The sequence below is a fragment of the Bos indicus x Bos taurus genome, chromosome 21 (genome assembly GCF_003369695.1).
Source record: "Bos indicus x Bos taurus breed Angus x Brahman F1 hybrid chromosome 21, Bos_hybrid_MaternalHap_v2.0, whole genome shotgun sequence".
NCBI lineage: Eukaryota > Metazoa > Chordata > Mammalia > Artiodactyla > Bovidae > Bos > Bos indicus x Bos taurus.
Window position 1 is genome coordinate 69,444,056 of NC_040096.1, and position 18,015 is coordinate 69,462,070.

The 18,015-nt window shown below is 62.7% G+C and overlaps 2 protein-coding genes across 8 annotated transcripts in view; one reads left to right on the forward strand and one right to left on the reverse strand.

The window, feature by feature from the left end:
- BRF1 (BRF1, RNA polymerase III transcription initiation factor subunit) overlaps window positions 1-18,015 on the reverse strand; it is a 53,178-nt gene that overhangs the window by 3,015 nt on the left and 32,148 nt on the right. For 5 of the 7 annotated variants that reach the window (XM_027521913.1, XM_027521907.1, XM_027521909.1 and 2 more), the window contains 12 exons: window positions 10,374-10,523; window positions 9,323-9,416; window positions 8,421-8,547; window positions 7,987-8,026; window positions 7,807-7,899; window positions 4,183-4,452; window positions 3,061-3,122; window positions 2,413-2,494; window positions 2,284-2,339; window positions 1,664-1,977; window positions 438-489; window positions 78-249 (listed from right to left, as the gene is read on the reverse strand). In XM_027521913.1, coding sequence (XP_027377714.1) covers window positions 78-249; window positions 438-489; window positions 1,664-1,977; window positions 2,284-2,339; window positions 2,413-2,494; window positions 3,061-3,122; window positions 4,183-4,452; window positions 7,807-7,899; window positions 7,987-8,026; window positions 8,421-8,547; window positions 9,323-9,416; window positions 10,374-10,523 — 1,512 coding nt within the window. Of the gene's footprint in view, window positions 1-77; window positions 250-437; window positions 490-1,663; window positions 1,978-2,283; window positions 2,340-2,412; window positions 2,495-3,060; window positions 3,123-4,182; window positions 4,453-7,806; window positions 7,900-7,986; window positions 8,027-8,420; window positions 8,548-9,322; window positions 9,417-10,373; window positions 10,524-11,069; window positions 11,157-14,182; window positions 14,851-18,015 lie in introns of those variants that run through there. The other 2 variants (XM_027521910.1, XM_027521911.1) reach the window with 2 other exon arrangements.
- On the forward strand, window positions 15,016-17,574 carry BTBD6 (BTB domain containing 6). Its single transcript, XM_027521914.1, has 4 exons — window positions 15,016-15,469; window positions 15,545-15,635; window positions 15,778-15,896; window positions 16,069-17,574. The coding sequence occupies exons 1-4, from the start codon at window positions 15,090-15,092 to the stop codon at window positions 17,099-17,101; spliced, it is 1,623 nt and encodes a 540-aa protein (XP_027377715.1). The 5' UTR covers window positions 15,016-15,089; the 3' UTR covers window positions 17,102-17,574.

Below are 18,015 nucleotides of genomic sequence, written 5' to 3' on the forward strand. Positions count from 1 at the left end.
CCCCCATGGCCCCACCGCCAGCCCTGCGGGCCCTGCCCCCAACGATGTGGCCTCGCCGAGCGCCCGCCTGCACACACCGTTGCCGCCCATCATCTGCAGGGCGCTGACGCAGGGCTCTCCGTCCTCCTCCTCTGCGTCCTCCTCCTCCGCGTCCTCCTCCGCGTGGTAGGACACAGGCCCGCTCTCCACCACGACCACTGCGGGCCTGACACGCTCGGCCTCCAAGGAGTGGGCGCTCGGGAGTGAAGCCTGCAGGTGAGGCGAGGGGCTGGGCAGGTGCGGGCAGGCTCCGGGCCGCTGGGGCAGGGCCGCCCAGCTGCAGGGCCTCGGCTCCCAGGGCCCGGCCCCTCTGCCTGGGTGGGCGCACCCTCCAGACACCGTGTGGGCACCCTCTTCCCCAAGGACCCCAGCCCTGGCCCCACCCCCCGTCAACACACCTCTCCAAGTGCCACCTTCTTCGCCGGCTGCGTGGACACCAACGGCCGCAACCTGGAACAGCGCACAGCGAGGCAGCCTCAGCTCAGGGCGCGCCTCCACCCGGAAGGACACGGCCCAGAGAGGCCTGCCTCTGACTGCACCTGGCCGGGCGCAGAGGCCAGGGACGCTGGCCCTGTCCCCAGGGCCCTCAAGCGCTGGCCCCTCACCCCCGGAGCATCCCACAGCCGCCTCCTGCACCCAGGCCTGGCCACCCTCCACTCACTCCGACCCCGCGGGCTGAGCAGGTCGCTGGACAGGCGGGCCGCCCTCTTGGCCTGCTCGCGTCCACGCAGGGCACAGCGGGGAGCGGCTGAGACCCTCAGGCCGCAGCCACCGTCGTCCTGCCTGCACTGCGCTGGACACACCCACAACGGACCCCAGAAGAGCTTCCAGCGGTGGACACCCTTCAGTGGGGGTCTCTGGCTAGGCCGTGGGCAGCCTGCCCCGTCAGCAGCAGGGGCTCAGGGCTCTCACGGGAGCCCTGGCTCCCCGCGGTCCTGGCCAGCGGCCTGGAGGGGAGGGCGGCAGGCGAAGGTACGGCTGTGCCCAGGCTCCTTGGCAAGGGCTGCCCCATAGGCAGGGTGCATCAGCGGAGCAGGAGGAAGGCCAGAGGGGCAGGTCTACATCTCGGGCACCCCTCTCGACGCACCCTACAGCCATTCGCATGCCGCCCCGCGGGTGGCCAGGCCTCTAAGAGGGCCCGCAGGCACCAGGGATGCTGACGGAGGAGGGGGAGGGTGGGGTCAGCCCCACAGAGCCCAGCACCACCTGCCCCCTGGGAGTGGCCGGGTTGGGGCACGCCGACCAGTCTCGGGCCTGATGGGAGCCCAGGGGGCGGGCACGCGGAGCTGCCTGGACCTGTCCACGCAGGGCGGCCCACGGCCCCAACGAGGAGGGCCCCATGGCCGCGCCGCTGTCTTCCCCCAGCCCCGCCGGCCTCGTCAGTGGTCTCCTCTCCCAGGGTGGGGTACTGCGGGGGCTTCCAGGAGCCCCTGGGTGGGGAACAGGCCCGGCGCCCCCCGTTTCTTCAGTCAGGACTGTCTCTGATGCTGTGGGCCCCGTCCAAAGCTGGACCCCCACTCAGCTCCCCACCAGGGTGGCAGGAGCTCCGGACACCAACACTGGTTTCTGGCACACGGGTGGTGAGCGACCTCAGCCTGCCCCCCAGGCCCATCCGGTACGGTACCTTTTGCCCGCGCTGGTCGAGGGGTCAGGCCGGCTTCTCCTGGAAGACGTCTTCCGCCGCGACAGCCTCCGGGCACTGGTCCACTCCGGGGGCCGGGCGGCCTCCCCCTGGGGGCCCGTGTCCTCCCCAGGAGGGGGGCCGTGCTCCCGGGGCGGGGGGCCGTCCTCCCCGGGCGGGCCACCCCCCGCGTCCAGGCCTCGCAGCACGCTGTAGTTGATCTTGCTGGAGATCTTCTTCTGCTCCAGCATCTTCTCGATGGCCTCCCCGGCCGTGCTGGCCTGGATCGGCTCCCGGCGCTTGCAGGACTTCTTGGGCTTGAGGGAAACACAGAAGTTACGCTTCCTGTGGGCCTTGGTTCTATGAACCAGACAGGTGCCAGTCAGGACGTAGGGGGCATCAGCTGGACTCCTGGGAAGGAGACTCACGCCGTCAGGGCTGGCTGGGGCCTCTCACCCTCCCCAGAGAGACGGGCCCCTGGGTGGCTGGCACTGCCCTCTGCCCACCGAGCAGCCCCCAGCCGTCCTGCACCTCAAGCGGGACCACCCAGCAAGAGGCTGACAGCACAGCCCAGAGGCGAGGCACGGCTGGGGCCCCTGTGTGCAGGGTAGGGGGGCGCTCACCTTGTGCTCCTTGTAGATACCCAGCTCTCTCTCCTTTGCAATTCTCGCTTCTTTCTCTGAAAGACCAAGGAGTGGGGTCAGCGATGCCCGCGTCCCAGGCACCTGGGCGGGCACTGGGAGGGCACTCACCCTTCTGCTCCCGCAGGTACTCGGCATTCTCCCGCATCCACAGCTCAGCCTTCACGCGGGCTTCTGCCTCGTTCAGGATGTACTGGGGCAGAGCACAGGGTCACTCAGAGGGCACGCCCAGAGCTCAGCCTCAAGCGTGCCCGCTTCGCGCATGCCAGTCAGGAAGCAGGCCTCCGATCCGAGAAGGAACGTGTGCAGAGTCCGGGCTGACGGCTCGCCATACCCTGCCCTCCCTAGGCCAGCCTGGGGGCTGCACCCTCCCCAGCAGCTCGCAGGCCCCAGGCACAGGAGCCAGGGCAGCCAGACTGCAGGCTCGAGGGTCCCAGAAAAGGAGCTGCGCTGACGGCCACGACACCAGCTGAAGAACCGGCGGCGGCCGCAGGCCCGAGGCAACTGGTGACAAATCAGGGGAAGGCTTCCCGCTGCCCGTGGGTGAGCACCGCCAGGCAGCCTCCTCAGAGCCCACCTGGCTTCCCGCTGCCCGTGGGTGAGCACTGCCGGCCAGCCTCCTCAGAGCCCACCTGCACAGCGGGCCTTGGACCTGGGACGTGGAGGTGCAGCCCCAGCCCACGGGCCCCCATGGGTGCAGCCCCGGCCCCCGCCCCAGCCAGCCTGCCCCGGGAGGCCCCACGAGCAGGCAGCACCTACCCGGTCGATTTCGAGGTCGTCGATGCCGCTCAGGTCCAGCTCCCCGTCCCCGCAGGCGTCCTCTGGAGGGAAGCACAGGCTGGACTCAGGCTCGGCCTCCCGTGGAAAGGCGCACAGCTCACCCAGGGCGGCTCGGGGCCTGGGGCAAGGCCAGGGCGGCTCCAAGTCGCGCCCACCGTGCTGCTCCCAGGGCCTCATGGAGGAAGCAACGCTGACCCGGAGCAGACCCTGTCCTCACGCTCCTTAAGGAGGAGCTTCTCAACAACGTTTCTGGGTGGGGGCCCCAGGGAGCCTCCATGACCATGCTGAGGACCCCCCACACCTGTGGGCCGCCGCCCGCCTGCCCCTGCAGGGCCAACGGTGCCCTCCGTGCAGCCCAGAAACAGGGGCGCCCCCTGTCAGTGCCCGCCCCTCGCTGCCCGCAGTGGGGCCCTGCTCTCAGCTCCAGCCAGGACGGCCTCGCTCTGCCCCCGGGCCCCCATGTGAGCCCGCTGCCCGGTGCCCTCGCACAGCAGCCCTGGGGGGTGCAGCCTGCTAGTGCCCAGCAGGCGGGCCAGGTCTGCGTCAGGCCCCCATCCACTCCCAGGGCAGGGGCACCCACAGGGCACAACGGGGGCATCGGGCAGCGTCCCGCTCGTGAGGTCTCCTCACACAGAGGCTGAGCCCTCGGTGCCCAGGGAGAGGAGGTCATGCTTGCATGAGACACAAGGGACCCAGGCCTGCCTTCCTCATGGGGAGGGCCCCGCGGGCACCAGAGCCCAGCAAGCAGTACCCATCTGTCCAGTGGAGAGGCTGCCCTCGACCGACACCTCCCCACCAGGCCGACGCAGGGGACAGGCAGGGGTGCCAGTCTGCCCCAGTGGGCCCCCTGTGACACATGGCTTTGGCTTCCTGCACTGAGGGGCAGGAAGGAGACTGGCCACAGCCCACCATACTGCGGGCCCAGGCCGGTGCAGGAGGGCCGCGGAGACCCTGCAAGTGCTCCGGGCACCCAGCTGTCAGCACAGCCCCTCCCGAACCCGCCCTCACACAAGGCTGCCCCTCAGCAGCTCCCACGGCGGGGGGCGGGGCCATGACCCAGATGGGAACGCCCTTGCCCGCCCCCCAACCCCCAGCACTCACTGGGCTCGTGGCTCGGGGAGGAGATGCACTCTCGGATGGAGTCCGAGATGCCCAGGCTGGCCGCTGTGGGCAGAGGTCCGAGCAGGGACTCCAGCGCCGGGGGCCTCCTGCCCTCCTCGGGGACCCCTGCCGCCTCTGAGCTGCCGGGGACACTGCCTCCGAGCAGCTCCTGGTAGAAGTCCTTGTTCAGGTGGCTGGCCGCAGCCTCCAGCTCCTCGTCCTCGGTGTCCTCCTCCCCACACAAGCTAGACGTGGAGTCCTCAACGGAGCCTAGGACACAAGTGCACATGCCCCCCGTCAACCAGGCAGGAGGCCAGAGTGCCGCCCGGGGAAGAGCGTTTCCACACAGCCGCACACATTCCCAACGGCGGGCCTGGCCCCAGGGCGCCCACACCACACACGCAACGCCAAAGCCAACTTACATCAGACACGAACCTAACAGCTGCGCGTATAAATGTTTCTGAGAAAAGATGGGAGATAGGAAGAAATGCTGACTCCAGCATCGATATATCAGATTTCATCAAAGATGGGAACTCTACTTTGAAAGACACTGTTTAGGAAGACAAAAAGACAAGCTGCAGACTCATCTACAAATCACATGTTTGACAAGGACTTGCCTCTGGAATGTGTGAACACCTCTGAAAATACAGCCCCGTCACAGCTGGGCGAACGATGCAAGCAGAGACCAGCAGAGGCGTCGCGGGCGGTCACAGGCACGTCACCATCACGACAGGCGCCTGCGGCCACGGCCACAGCGCAAGGGCCGACGCCACGCACCTGGGGCTGTGCGTCGGGAAGCAGCTTCTGAACCACCCGACCACGTCTCCCTGACCCAGCAACGCCACTCCCCCACATTTACCCTCGAGAAAAGCAAGCAAAGACTGACGTGAGTGTTCACAGTGGTTTACACGCAACTGTCCAAGACTGCAAATGACCCGGATCCTTTGTGTGGATCACAACAGACTGCGGAAAACTCTTAAAGAGACGGGGTACCAGACCACCTGACCTGCCTCCTGAGAAATCTGAATGCAGGTCAAGAAACAACAGTTAGAACTGGACATGGAACAACAGACTGCTTCCAAATAGGTGAAGGAGTACATCAAGGCTGTATATTGTCACCCTGCTTATTTAGCTCATGCGCACAGTACATCATGAGAAACGCTGGGCTGGATGAAGCGCAAACTGGAATCAAGACTGCCGGGAGAAATATCAATAACCTCAGATACGCAAATGACACCACCTTTATGGCAGAAAGCGAAGAGGAACTAAAGAGCCTCCTGATGAAAGTGAAAGAGGAGAATGAAAATGTTGGCTTAAAACTCAACATTCAGACAACTTAAGATCATGGCATCTGGTCCCATCACTTCATGGCAAACAGATGGGGAAACAATGGAAACAGAGGCTTCATTTTTGGGGGGCTCCAAAATCACTGCAGATAGTGACCGCAGCCATGAAATTAAAAGATGCTTGCTCCTTGGAAGAAAAGCTATGACCAACCTAGACAGCATATTAAAAAAGCAGAGACATTAGTTTGCCAACAGAGGTCTGCCTAGTCAAGGCTATGGTTTTTCCAGGAGTCATGTATGGATGTGAGAGTTGGACCATAAAGAAAGCTAAGAGCTGAACAATCGATGCTTTTGAACTGTGGTGTTGGAGAAGACTCTTGAGAGTCCCTTGGACTTGAAGGAGATCCAACCAGTCCATTCTGAAGGAGATCAGTCCTCGGTGTTCATTGGAAGGACTGATGCTGAAGATGAAATTCCAATTCTTTGGCCCCTTGTTGCAAAGAACCAACTCTTTTGAAAAGACCCTGATGCTGGGAAAGATTGAAGGCAGGAGGAGAAGGAGACGACAGATGAGATGGCTGGATGGCATCCCCGACTCAATGCACGTGAGTTTGGGCAGGCTCTGGGAGTAGTTGGTGACGGACAGGGAGGCCTGGTGTGCTGCAATCCACAGGGTCACAAAGAGCTGAGCAGGATTGAGAGACTGAACTGACTTCCACTCAGGACCGGACGCTTGGGACCCCTGCCCCAGCAAGGACTGACAGGCGATGGACCTCTCAGAGTAACAGCACTGAGTGAAAAAGCCAGAGAAGAAACGATCCCGCTCACAGAAAATTCTAGACACGACTAACTTCCAGCCGCGGGAGGCAGCTGCACGCTGGCGTGGGCGCCCTCGCGGCCCCTTGCCTGGAAGCCCGACCTGCCACCGCCTGTATCGTCAGCAGCCCGTGGGGCGGCCGGCAGAGCTGGGACACTGGCCACCCACTCGGCCGCCTCGGGGCCTTCAGAGCTCAGGGCCCGGCACACACGTAGTGTGGCCTCTGGAGGGATGGACTTGACGGTGTATGTGGCCCTTCCTCCCCCACCGGTCCCCCAGCACCCGGCCTCCTCTCCTCGCTGCGGAGCTGCGGTTCCCCCCAGGCCGGCCATCCTGCAACAGGGCGGAGCCGCTTGGAAGCCAGGGGTCAGAGGAACGAGTCCACACCCAGGAAGGCAGACCAGGAGCAAGGGTGGGGTGGGACGTGGAGACAGTCCCAGTAACCAGCGGCGGGCACGGAGGAGGACATGTCCCCGATGCTCTGGTCAGGAGCAGCCATGAGAAGCTGGACCTGGAGCAGACCGGCGGTCCCTCAACAGCACTTGGTAAGCGCAAGCAGGGAGAGCGAGCCCAGCCCTGTGGCTGCGTGGCTGCAAGCAGGTGCTGGCTCAGAATCAGAGGCCTCCAGAGACCACGTGAAGAAAACCCGTGGACAGAACACACGCTTCCCGAGGCCCAGGGAGCGCCTTGTGAAAGGCGCGTGAGCAGACACAGGGGAGCCGGGCCCTCGTGGGGAGAGAGGTCCAGGCTGGGCCTGAGAGCAGAGCCCCACTGTGTCCAGAGGGGGACACGGGCTGGGGGCGGGGAGGCAGGGTGCCAGGGCAGAGACCACCAGGCGTGCACGCAGGCCCATGGGGGCGCCCAGCACCGAAAACCAGCCAGCCTCGGCCGAGACCACCTCTGCCTTTGGGAGGGTCACACAGCTGACAGCGTGGACGGGGGGACACCCCATAGGACGCGGAGCCCAGCCCTGGTGGATGGAGCCCAGGGGGCCTGTTCCCCAAGCACCGCAGGCATCTCCAACCAACGGACCTGTGGCCACAACACGGTGGTGCCAAGGAGGGACAGAGCCAGCAAAGCACCCCGGCCCCAGGCGGCACGAGTGTGGGGCCCACCCCCACCGCTGGAGGAAAGTGGCAGGCTGGCAACCTCAGGGGGAGACGCTGCAGAGGTCAGAACCGAGGGCGGCAGTCGCCGGCACAGAGCAGAGAGGTTGCAGGGTGCACGAATCAGCGCAAGAGCTGCCTCAGTGGGAAATCGGTAACGAGCCCGGAAAACGAGGACAAGGCACAGCAGACACGAGCAGACAGCACAGGAAACCGCCAGAGAGACAGCACCGTCGGAAGCGGCACGAGGCGCGCGGTGTTCACGCCGCGGACAGGGTGGCCCAGGCGTCCTGGGGGCACTGAGGCTGGCTGCAGGGCACCCAGGCCAGCGTGACCCCGGGCTGGGGGGAGGCTGGCAGTGGGAGGGGCCAGGCGCAGGCAGACTGAGGGCAGCTGCAGACACGGCGGGACTCACCGTCTTTCGTCAGGCTGGCGAGCGCTCCCTTGGCCTTGGGCCGACTGTTTTCTAGCTCAATCTCAATGGCATCCTGGTAGGTGGTTATTTCACCTGAAGCAATAAGTTAAAAGCAAAAAGTGATCATGAACTCCGTCCTGTAAGGCCCTGCAGCCTCTGTTCAGGGAGACGGGCGGTTACCTTCCACGGCCTCCAGCTGTTTCGACAGGACTTGTTCAAGCTGGAAAGGAAGGGCACGAGTTTAGTGACGGGTTAGACCAGGCCGCAGGCACCGCAGGCCTCTCGGCCCCGGGCAGGGCCCCACCCCGACAGGAGGGATGCAGCTTCAGGCCAGACACACGCTGGGCCCTGCAGGAAGGAAGCTTCCTGAGAACCAGTGCTGGAGCACCTGGGTGGCCTGGGGAGACCCCACGCACAGATGAGCGGACCTGGGGCCCAGGAGGGGTTGCGCCCGGTGCAGCCCACCCCGCCACCACCCCTCGACTGGTTTCAGCGCCCCATCCGCCTCTCCCGGGGCTCTGCACGGACGCACGCCCTCGTCAGTCTTCGTAACGAAGCCACTGTCTCAAAGGAAGAGCGGAGCGGCGAGGACAGAGGCCGTGTGCAGGGCCCACCTGCTTCAGCCGCAGCTTCCTCTGCCCAGCTGTGTAGGACGGGGGGTCACACTCCTCCTCCAAGTCAATCTTCATAAACTCGTCCACGGTCAGCTGACTGGTGGGCGTGTCTTCAAACTCTGTGAGCCTGAAGCACAGGGAAGAAAGGGAATCTGGCATCCCCGAGCAGCGTATTAACCAGCACCCAGTTAATGAAACACCCCTCGGGGGTCATGGGCCCCCAGCCCGGCGCCTGCACACACGCAGCTGTGCAGACGGGGCCCAGCAGCCTCTCGGTCCTGCTGACTGTGAAGGCTGGCTTCCCTGGGAGCCAAGGGCAGGGCCCCCAGGGAGACCCCGGGAAGGAGGCCCCCAGTCCCAGGCTGTCACTGCACACAGGGCTCCTGCGTGGCAGTGAGTCCAACCATGATCAACTCTTGCCCGTTTCCCACGTCCAAGTGTTTAATAGGAGAATCTATAAAGAGAACTAGAGGTCAAATAAGCAAACCGAACTCCCTCTGCTTTGAAAGCGGCCGTAGGACACCGTCTCAGCTGAAGCACAGCCATCGGGGCTCCCAACTCGGGGCGAGCGGGCTGCAGTGATGAGCGTGCCAGCGACTCGCTCACCCCAGGCTGAGTGGCGCTCCGGCTGGAGCAGCCGCAATGACCCTGGGAACTCACTGCCCAAGAAGCAGCTCCCTGGCTGCTCCAGGAAGGGACAGCGGCCGCCTCTGCAGGTCACGCTGGCTGCGCTGGCCAGGAGACGGGCACGGCCGCTCTCAGCACCAATTCCTGACCTGTGAGTCGGCGACCTCACAAGCCACTGGCCCCCTCAACCCCAGGTGGAAGAAAGGGGCTGCCACGTGGACAGAGACGCTGCCGAGGGGGCTGCCAGGACCCCAGGTGGGCCCAGAACCACCCACCTCTTGCGCAGAGTGGACTCGCACACCTTGACCACGCTGATGACCTCCTTGACGGTTCTCCGGAAATCATGCATTCTGGCTGCAACCAGAAGCGCTGGGGAGAAACACGGAATTCAGAAAGGGGACAACCCAGTGACCCCAGGAGCGTCCCTGGGCAGACGGCCGTGACCCACTGCGGGGGCTCCGCCGACACCAGGAGCGTCCCTGGGCAGTCCCCACTATGGGGGCTCCGGGAGCCGGGGTGGCACCAACTTGCTCTCCTCCTGCGGGAGGTGCTGCAGGCCCGTGCCTGTGAGAACGCCCAGGAGGGCTCGATGAGCTGCAGGCGACTACACAACAGTCTTAAAAACACAGAAGATGCTGCATCACAGTCTCCTTTCTTAAACGTAACAATTAAAATACACTTTGAGGATTTTGTGTAACCTCTCAAAGCAAACGTGTGCGCTGAGCTGACTTGCATGGGAACCTCGAGGAGAGACAGAGTGGGCGCCGGTGTGCTGCACATGGTGACCACAACCGGCTCCCCCGAGGAAAGACCTGGCTCTGGGCTGCAGGCTCGGAACCGGACATGCCCCTGAGCAACACTGACCCTGTGGGGCTGGGAGGGAGAGTGAGGGCCGGTGGGTGGCTCCAGGTCCCAGGGTGTCGGGAACAGCAGGAGGGTCGTCTGTGGGCACCTGCCAACCAGAGGGGAGCCCAGACCACAGTCCTGAGGGGAACAGGGAGCGCCCGGAAGGGAGCGGGGCGCTGCAGCAACGACTCAGCACGGCTGCGCCTCCAGTCAGGCCTCGGGTCAAGGCTGGGAAGCCTGGAGTCCCCTTGGCTTGAGGGTCCTGCCCGCTCCCCAAGGCCGAGGAGGCCAACAGGGAGCAGACAGAGCCCTTGAGGGCTGGGTTAGGACCAGGCAGGGGTAGCTGCGAGGCAGCTCTGGGGAGAATCCACCTGCAGCAGTCCGGCCCGCTGAAGGGTGAGCACAGACCACACTCGCACACAGCCGTGGGGCCCAGCCAGCCCAACCCCGCACGCCCATCCCCACGCTGCACGCCGATACCTGCCCCGCAGAGCCCCGAGGGGCGGCGGCCTGTGTGCATCCAGTCCCTCTTCATCCTCTGCAGCAGCCTCAGGGCCGTCATGGACACCTCATGGTTCTTTTCGCCGAACTCCAGCAGATGGGCAAAGCGTGGGATGTACAGGCAGGGGTCTGCGGAAGACACGCACCTCAGCGTGGCCCTGGGGAGACGCGCCCCTCTGCCCCCCAGATGGGGCCTCTCTCGCCCGTCTGCGGCACAAGCTCCCGGGGCCCCTTTTCCCTGACATGAGCCCTCGGGACAGGCAGCCTCAGGAGCAGCTGAGGACACTGCAGCTGGTGGGCAGGATGGGCGTACCCTGCCACGTGAGGTGGGGCCAGGCCTGCGTGCTCGCTGCTCAAGCCCCGGCAGAAGCACACAGGCCCGTGGGCTGCTTTGTGGGCATTCTGCGGATTTCCAGGGAGGCTGAGCAAATTCTTACACATTCATTTTCTGCATTTGCTCTTGTGGAGCAGCAGCTTAGGCCTTCTGCCTTCTCGTCTGTAAGAGTGTGTGTGCACCTCTTCAGTGAATGTCTCCCTCTTGCTAAGGGAGGCCAGCCTGGCTGGGCGGGATGGGAGCCACCGTACGCGCGCCCTCTCTGTGCTTACCAGCACCTTCCCCGCGCCGCTCTGGGCTCCAAGCGTCACAGAGCGAACAGAACCAGCTGAGCAACAAACCTGGCTAGCTGTCAGGCCTGCCACAGATAATGAGGAAACCATCCGGGGTTCTGTGACCGAGTCCTGGGCTGAGACCTCCTTTGGACACAATCATCAAGCAAGGCTGTGCTTCTCGGGGCATGGTGGAGGCCTGAGGAGCAGGCTCCAGGAGGGAGGCCCAGCAGAGAAGGGGCTGATCGGCTCCCCTCACGTGTCCGACAGCAGCGCAAGCAGCGGCGGCAGAGACCCCGGCCCTGACCAGCACCCAGCACCGTCCTCCTGGGCTCGGCTGCGTCTGTGAGGGCCCTGGGGGCGGCTCTGGCCCCGGGTGGCCCCGAGATCCTACAGGCAGCTCTTCCACCCTGTCAGCCGTGGCTCGCGGAAAGGACCGGGGAAGGCTTCTGAGGACGCAGACTGGCCGCCTGGAAGCAGCCCGGGTCCCGTAAGGCCCACGGGATCCAGGCAGGCCCTCTCTGCTCTGACGCCAAGACTGGCAGGAGCGGCACCTCCAGCCGATCCCGACAGCCAACAGTGCAGCCAGCAGCGCAGCCGAGCGAGCAAACAAGCAGGGGAGCCGCAGGGGACAAGGCGGAGCCCCGCAGGGGCGCTCTTCCGCACATGCCTCCCCCATGCTTGCTGTACACCCGGGGCAGGGAGGCGCTGTCCCTGCGACGAGGAAGGGAGCCCGGCCAAGGGGAAGCAGCCGCCCCACGGCCCTCGCCGTCCTCAACAGACCCTCAAAGCGCCCAACCTCCTCCTCCTGTCTGCCCAGTGAGGTTCCCCTCCACTGCCTGTAGGACCCACCCACGGCCAGCTGGCCACAGCTTGTCCTCTGCCACTCCCAAGTACACTTCCTTTGCTGATGAGAGAGCTGGCTGGTTTAGGCTGACAGCAGGCAGCTACGACCACTTAACCCCTTCAAAAGACACTGTGCAAGCAGCATGGCAGAGTCACGGGGTCTAGGCAGTCTGGAGCTTCACCCACTTCCACTGTGGGTATGTTGGTTTGGAGTTTTGGGGGTGATTTGATTATGGGAAAAAAACATATATCTTAGAAGTATAACTACTAACATTTGTAAATATTTTTTAATAAAACAAAACATATCAGAACTGAGGATTAAATTACATGCGTGTTAAAAGATCTTATCTTGATTTGAGTATAACTTTGACACTGATTATTCCTAAAATAGAAAACCGTAAGCCTAAAAGTACTGGGAAAATTCAAGACAAATATGCCAGCAGCCTGGGGTAGGTGTGAAGTGGCTGGGGCATTTAATGTAGGGAAAAGAAGAAAAGCTGGGAGAAAATGAGAAGCCTCAAGTATAGATCACATGACAGAAGCTAAATTCCCTAGTGCTCAGACGCTCGGTCGTGTCCGGCTTTCTGTGGCTCCTCTGTCCATGGGATTTTCCAAGCAATAATACTGGAGTGGGTTGCCATTTCCTACTCCAGAAATTCCCTAGTGGGCTTGGACAAAAACGCTAAATCCAGGATGCAGTGTTCATAAGAGGCAGCTACAAGTAATGCAAAAGGTCAAGATCAAAAGGCCATTCTGGGCCCCTGAAGCAGGGTCACCAGGAGGAGAAGGGCAGCTGTGAAGGGCACAGCAACACAGGACCCAAGGCAAGGGAGGTGCGCAGGCCAGGGCGGGGGTGTTATGAGGGAAAGGACCCAACATCTTAAAGGACAGAGGACAGTCACACACCTGTAAGACACACGGACTCAGAAAGTACTAAATAAAGCAAAAACTGCTAGAAACAGACATTTCCACGCTTGATGTAAGATTTTAACATAACCACAGTGATGTAGGATTTTTAACACAAGTCTCTCATTCGACAGCATGGCTAGTGGGGGAAACACCAAACGGGAGACCGGAGCCACCACAGGCTCAGCGCAACCGCTGACTCCTAAAGGCAACGCCGATAAAGAGCGACCATCCTTTCCCACAGTCTGCAAAAGCTAGTGGGGGAAACACCAAACGGGAAACCGGAGCCACCACAGGCTCAGCGCAACCGCTGACTCCTAAAGGCAACGCCGATAAAGAGCGATCATCCTTTCCCAAAGTCTGCAGAAAAGTTTTAAAAACTGACCGTGTAGTAAAGAAACTCCCTGCTGCTGCTGCTGCTAAGTCGCTTCAGTTGTGTCCGACTCTGTGCGACCCCATAGATGGCAGCCCACTAGGCTCTGCCATCCCTGGGATTCTCCAGGCAAGAACACTGGAGTGGGTTGCCATTTCCTTCTCCAGTGCGTGAAAGTGAAGTCGCTCAGTCGTGTCCGACTCCTAGCGACCCCATGTACTGCAGCCTAACAGGCTCCTCCGTCCGTGGGATTTGCCAGACAAGAGTACTGGAGTGGGTATATACATAGATAAAACTGACTCATGCAGCTGTATACCCGAGTCACACAATACTGTAAATTAATGACACTTTGTCCCTTAACAGTATTAAATTTAAAAGAAAGTTAATTTAACCCCCCAGACTTCCTTGGTGCTCCAGTTGTTAAGACTACGTACTTCCAACCCAGGGGGATGCAGGTTCAATCCCTGGTTGGGAAACTAAGCTCCCTTCTGCCACCTGGTGTGGAAAAACAGCAACAACAGACCATATAAATGCTGCAAAGAGGACTAAAAAATGGGAAATGGAAATACTTCTTCTAAATAAAAAATATAGGTAAAAAGCAGTAATAAAGTAATGAAAAAACAAATGTTACCTTCACCAGGAAAGAATTTCAGAAGATAAAACGGAAAACAGTATGGTGCTGGTACAAAGACAGATACACAGGAGCAGTGCCACAGAGCCTCTGATGAGGATGTCAAGACTGCACAATGGGGGCAGGGTCATGTCTTCAACGAATGGTGCTGGGAAAATCAGATACCCATAAACAACAGAAAAAAGGTGGACCTCCACCTCACACATCACATACAAGTATCAGCTCCAAACGGATTAAAGATCTAACCGTAGGACATGAAACCGTCAGTCTCCTGGAAGAAATGAGAGGACGAGCATGATGTTGGAATGCAGACGACTTCCTGACCATGACAGCAAAAGGGAAAACAGACAGAAACAGGACTGGGACAAACCTAAGACCCTCCGTGAAGCAACGGAAACCCTTAAAAGAGTGAAAAATGCAACGTACAAAACGAGAGAACGTATCTGCAAATCACGGACTTCTCTTGTGGCTCCGAGGTCAAAGAGTCCGTCTGCAATGCAGGAGACGTGGGTTCGATCCCTGGGTCGGGAAGATCCCCTTGAGGAGGGTATGTCAACCCGCTCCAGGGCTCTTTCCTGGAGAATCCCATGACAGAAGAGCCTGGGGCGCTGCAGTCCGTGGGGTCGCAACGAGTAGGACACGACTGAGCAAGTAAAGAGCAACGACAAGCCCGCATATCTCCAGAACAGGCAGAGAACGGGCAAGTCTAAGGAATGACAAAACCACCCGATTCAGAAACGGACAAAGCAGCCGGAGAGACTTTTCTGCAGAGGCCCAGAGAGAACCCAGCGCAGCTGACGGGCTGCACCACATCACCGACCACCAGGGGCTGGAGGCCCCCCGGGAGGCAGCGCCTCACTGCACGGTCAGGACGGCGGCCCGTGGGGTCGTCGCGGGGCCCCTCTCGACCCTCCCGCACCTGCCCCTGCCCAGGACCGCCCGGCGGTCCAGCGGACGGCACAGGCGCCGAGGCTGTGCGCGCGGCGGGCCTGATAGGGGCACGGCCCCCACTCCTGGGTCTTGCGCAGAGACTGGCCGCGCTCAGACCAGCGGCGCCCCGGCCCGCGCCCTCATCCCCAACCCCGACCGCAAGGCCCGGTTCCAGCAAGTGCCCGCGCGGGGCGGGGCCAGGGGCACGTCGGCCGCGCGGGGCGGGGAGGGGCGGGGCCGCAGGCACGTCGGCCGCGCGGGGCGGGGCCGTGGCGCGACGTGACGCGCGGTGGCCGCGGCGGTGCGGGCTGAAGGCTCCGGCCGGCGGGCGGGGCGGCCCGAGGGAGCAGGTCCCGCCGCCCCGGGCAGGCCGGGACCCCGCGCGCGCGGCCGCCGCGGCCCCATGCTGCTGCCCCTGGCCTGCCTGCACGGCCGAGTGGCGCAGTGCCTCACCGCGCTCCTGGTGCTCGCAGAGCCGCCCCCGAGGCCCCGGCGCGGCGCGAGGGCTCACGGCGCGCCGCTCCCGCGTGCGGAGGCCGCCCTGCCCGCGAAGATGGCCGCGGAGCTCTACGCGCCCGCCAGCGCCGCGGCCGCGGCCGCCGCCACCGCCACAGACATCGCCAACAGCAATGCCGCCGCCGCCGCCGCCGCCGCGGGCAGGAAGGGCCGGCCCAGCGCCCCGCTGCCCGCGCCGCCGCCGCCCGCGCCCGCGCCGCCGCCGCCCGACAACAACAACCCGGAGAGCCCCAACTGGCAGTCCTTCCACCCGACCTTGCGCGAGAGGTGAGCCCGGGCCCACCCGCCCCGCCCCGCCCGCGCGGCCCGAGCCCGAGTGTCCTGTGCCTCTGCCCTTTGCAGGAACGCGCTGATGTTCAACAACGAGCTCATGGCCGACGTGCACTTCGTCGTGGGGCCCCCGGGCGCGGCCCGGAGGGTGCCTGCCCACAAGGTTGGTAGAGGTTCGGCCCTGTGCGCTCCCAAAGGCGACCGGCCGCCTCCGGAGGATGGACGGTCGTCTTCTGGGTGTGGCAGCCGCTGGGGGCAGGGAGGGCCCAGGGCTCAGGGCCGCGCTCTGCCTCTCTCGTCCACAGTATGTCTTGGCCGTGGGTAGCTCTGTCTTCTATGCCATGTTTTACGGCGACCTGGCAGAAGTCAAGTCAGAAATCCACATCCCCGACGTGGAACCTGCAGCTTTTCTCATCTTGTTGAAGTAAGTCTACCGCATGAGGGTGGGAGGATGGGGCGGTTCCTTGCTGTCTGGTTCTTCCAGCCAGCTGCCTGGAGCTTCCTGAAAGTCCACAAGGACAGATGGGCTCCTCTGCTGGGCCCTCGGTGCCCAGAGTGCCCGGTGCTGCCCATGACTCTGCCCCCATCCTGCCTAGGTACATGTACAGTGACGAGATTGACCTGGAAGCTGACACGGTGCTGGCTACCCTCTACGCTGCCAAGAAGTACATTGTCCCCGCCTTAGCAAAAGCCTGTGTCAACTTTCTGGAGACGAGTCTGGAAGCCAAAAATGCCTGTGTCCTGCTATCGCAGAGCCGACTGTTTGAGGAGCCCGAGCTGACCCAGCGCTGCTGGGAGGTCATCGACGCGCAGGCTGAGATGGCCCTGAGGTCCGAAGGCTTCTGTGAGATTGACTGGCAGACGCTGGAGATCATCGTCACACGGGAGGCCCTCAACACCAAGGAGGCCGTGGTTTTCGAAGCGGTCCTGAGCTGGGCGGAGGCCGAGTGCAAGAGGCAGGGCCTGCCCGCCACCCCTCGCAACAAGAGGCATGTGCTGGGGCCCGCCCTCTACCTGGTCCGGATTCCGACCATGACCCTGGAGGAGTTTGCTAATGGCGCCGCCCAGTCAGACATCCTGACACTGGAAGAGACCCACAACATCTTCCTGTGGTACACAGCAGCCAACAAGCCCCTCCTCGAGTTCCCCCTGACCAAGAGGAAGGGCCTCGCGCCCCAGAGGTGCCACCGCTTCCAGTCCTCTGCCTACCGCAGCAACCAGTGGCGCTACCGCGGGCGCTGCGACAGCATCCAGTTTGCCGTGGACAGGAGAGTCTTTGTCGCTGGGCTGGGCTTATACGGCTCTAGCTCTGGGAAAGCCGAGTACAGCGTGAAGATCGAACTCAAGCGGCTGGGGGTGGTCCTAGCGCAGAACCTGACCAAGTTTGTCTCTGACGGCTCCAGCAACACCTTCTCAGTCTGGTTTGAACACCCCGTGCAGGTGGAGCAGGACACGTTCTACACGGCCAGCGCTGTCCTGGATGGCAGCGAGCTCAGCTACTTTGGGCAGGAGGGCATGACGGAGGTACAGTGCGGCAAGGTGACCTTCCAGTTCCAGTGCTCCTCCGACAGCACCAATGGGACCGGGGTCCAGGGCGGGCAGATCCCCGAGCTCATCTTCTACGCCTGAGGCGCCCGGGGGCCAGCCACGCTGTGAGGGGTGAGCCCTGTCTCTGCAGCCAGCAAGGGACCGAGAGTGCAGGGAAGCAGGGGGCACTCTGCTCTGGCCGGGCCGCCCTTGCGGCCTGTCTCCTGTGTGTGGTTAGCCAGAGCCTGGGGTGTGACGCGGACGCCCCCCTCCCCAGCCAGAGCCTTGGTCCCTGAGCCGTGGCTGTCGGGCCGGCCTCACAGGCACCTCCTGTACAGTGGGGTGTGCATCTCAGGTGGAGGGCGGGTTTGGGGGTGCAAGGCAGGCCCCAGGTTCCCCTCAGTGTCGCCTCCCACCTGCTGTGAGGGCTCTGCCTTCTCTCTTGTCCTCTTGGATTCTATTCTAAGTGGTTCTGAGCTTAAGACCTTATCTTCAAATCCAAAACGGGAAAAGTCACTTCCAGTAGTTCACCTATTTAAGTGGATTTTCATAATAAAGTTTTAACAAAACAAGAACCACACACACGTGAATGACTGCAGGTCTCACGGGCCTGATGGCACAAACAGGTCAGCAAGCAGTCCCACGGACCCACCTGCCCGGGGTGTGCCCTCTGCTGGCAGCTGGGCCTCCACCCAGGAGGGTTTGCTTCCTGGACTGCAGCCAGACTACCCTGGAGAAAGGCATCAAGTCGTGTCTGCCTTCCAAACTGTCACTCGCCGCTCAAAGTCATCCCGTCTGGCTCTGATGTGGGGGCGGAAGCGGGGTTGGTTCTCTGCAGGGCTCGGGGCTCCAGCCCCCAAGAGCAGACCTGCCACCTCAGGGTCACGGGCAGCCTGTGGGCTCAGGCAGGCCCCTCGGGCCTCTTGCCTCTGTGCTCCTGCGCCACAAACTCCAGGCCACTTACTCTGTCCTTGGAAAACCTCAGCTTGATCCCAGAGGGATGCGCCGTGTCCCTC

Bases quoted from the DNA above. Each gene is read 5' to 3' on its own strand.
- BTBD6 (XM_027521914.1), top strand. From the start codon at position 15,090: ATGCTGCTGCCCCTGGCCTGCCTGCACGGCCGAGTGGCGCAGTGCCTC. The intron at 15,636-15,777 runs GTTGGTAGAGGT...TCTCGTCCACAG, and splicing joins GGAGGGTGCCTGCCCACAAG to TATGTCTTGGCCGTGGGTAG. The intron at 15,897-16,068 runs GTAAGTCTACCG...CATCCTGCCTAG, and splicing joins GCTTTTCTCATCTTGTTGAA to GTACATGTACAGTGACGAGA.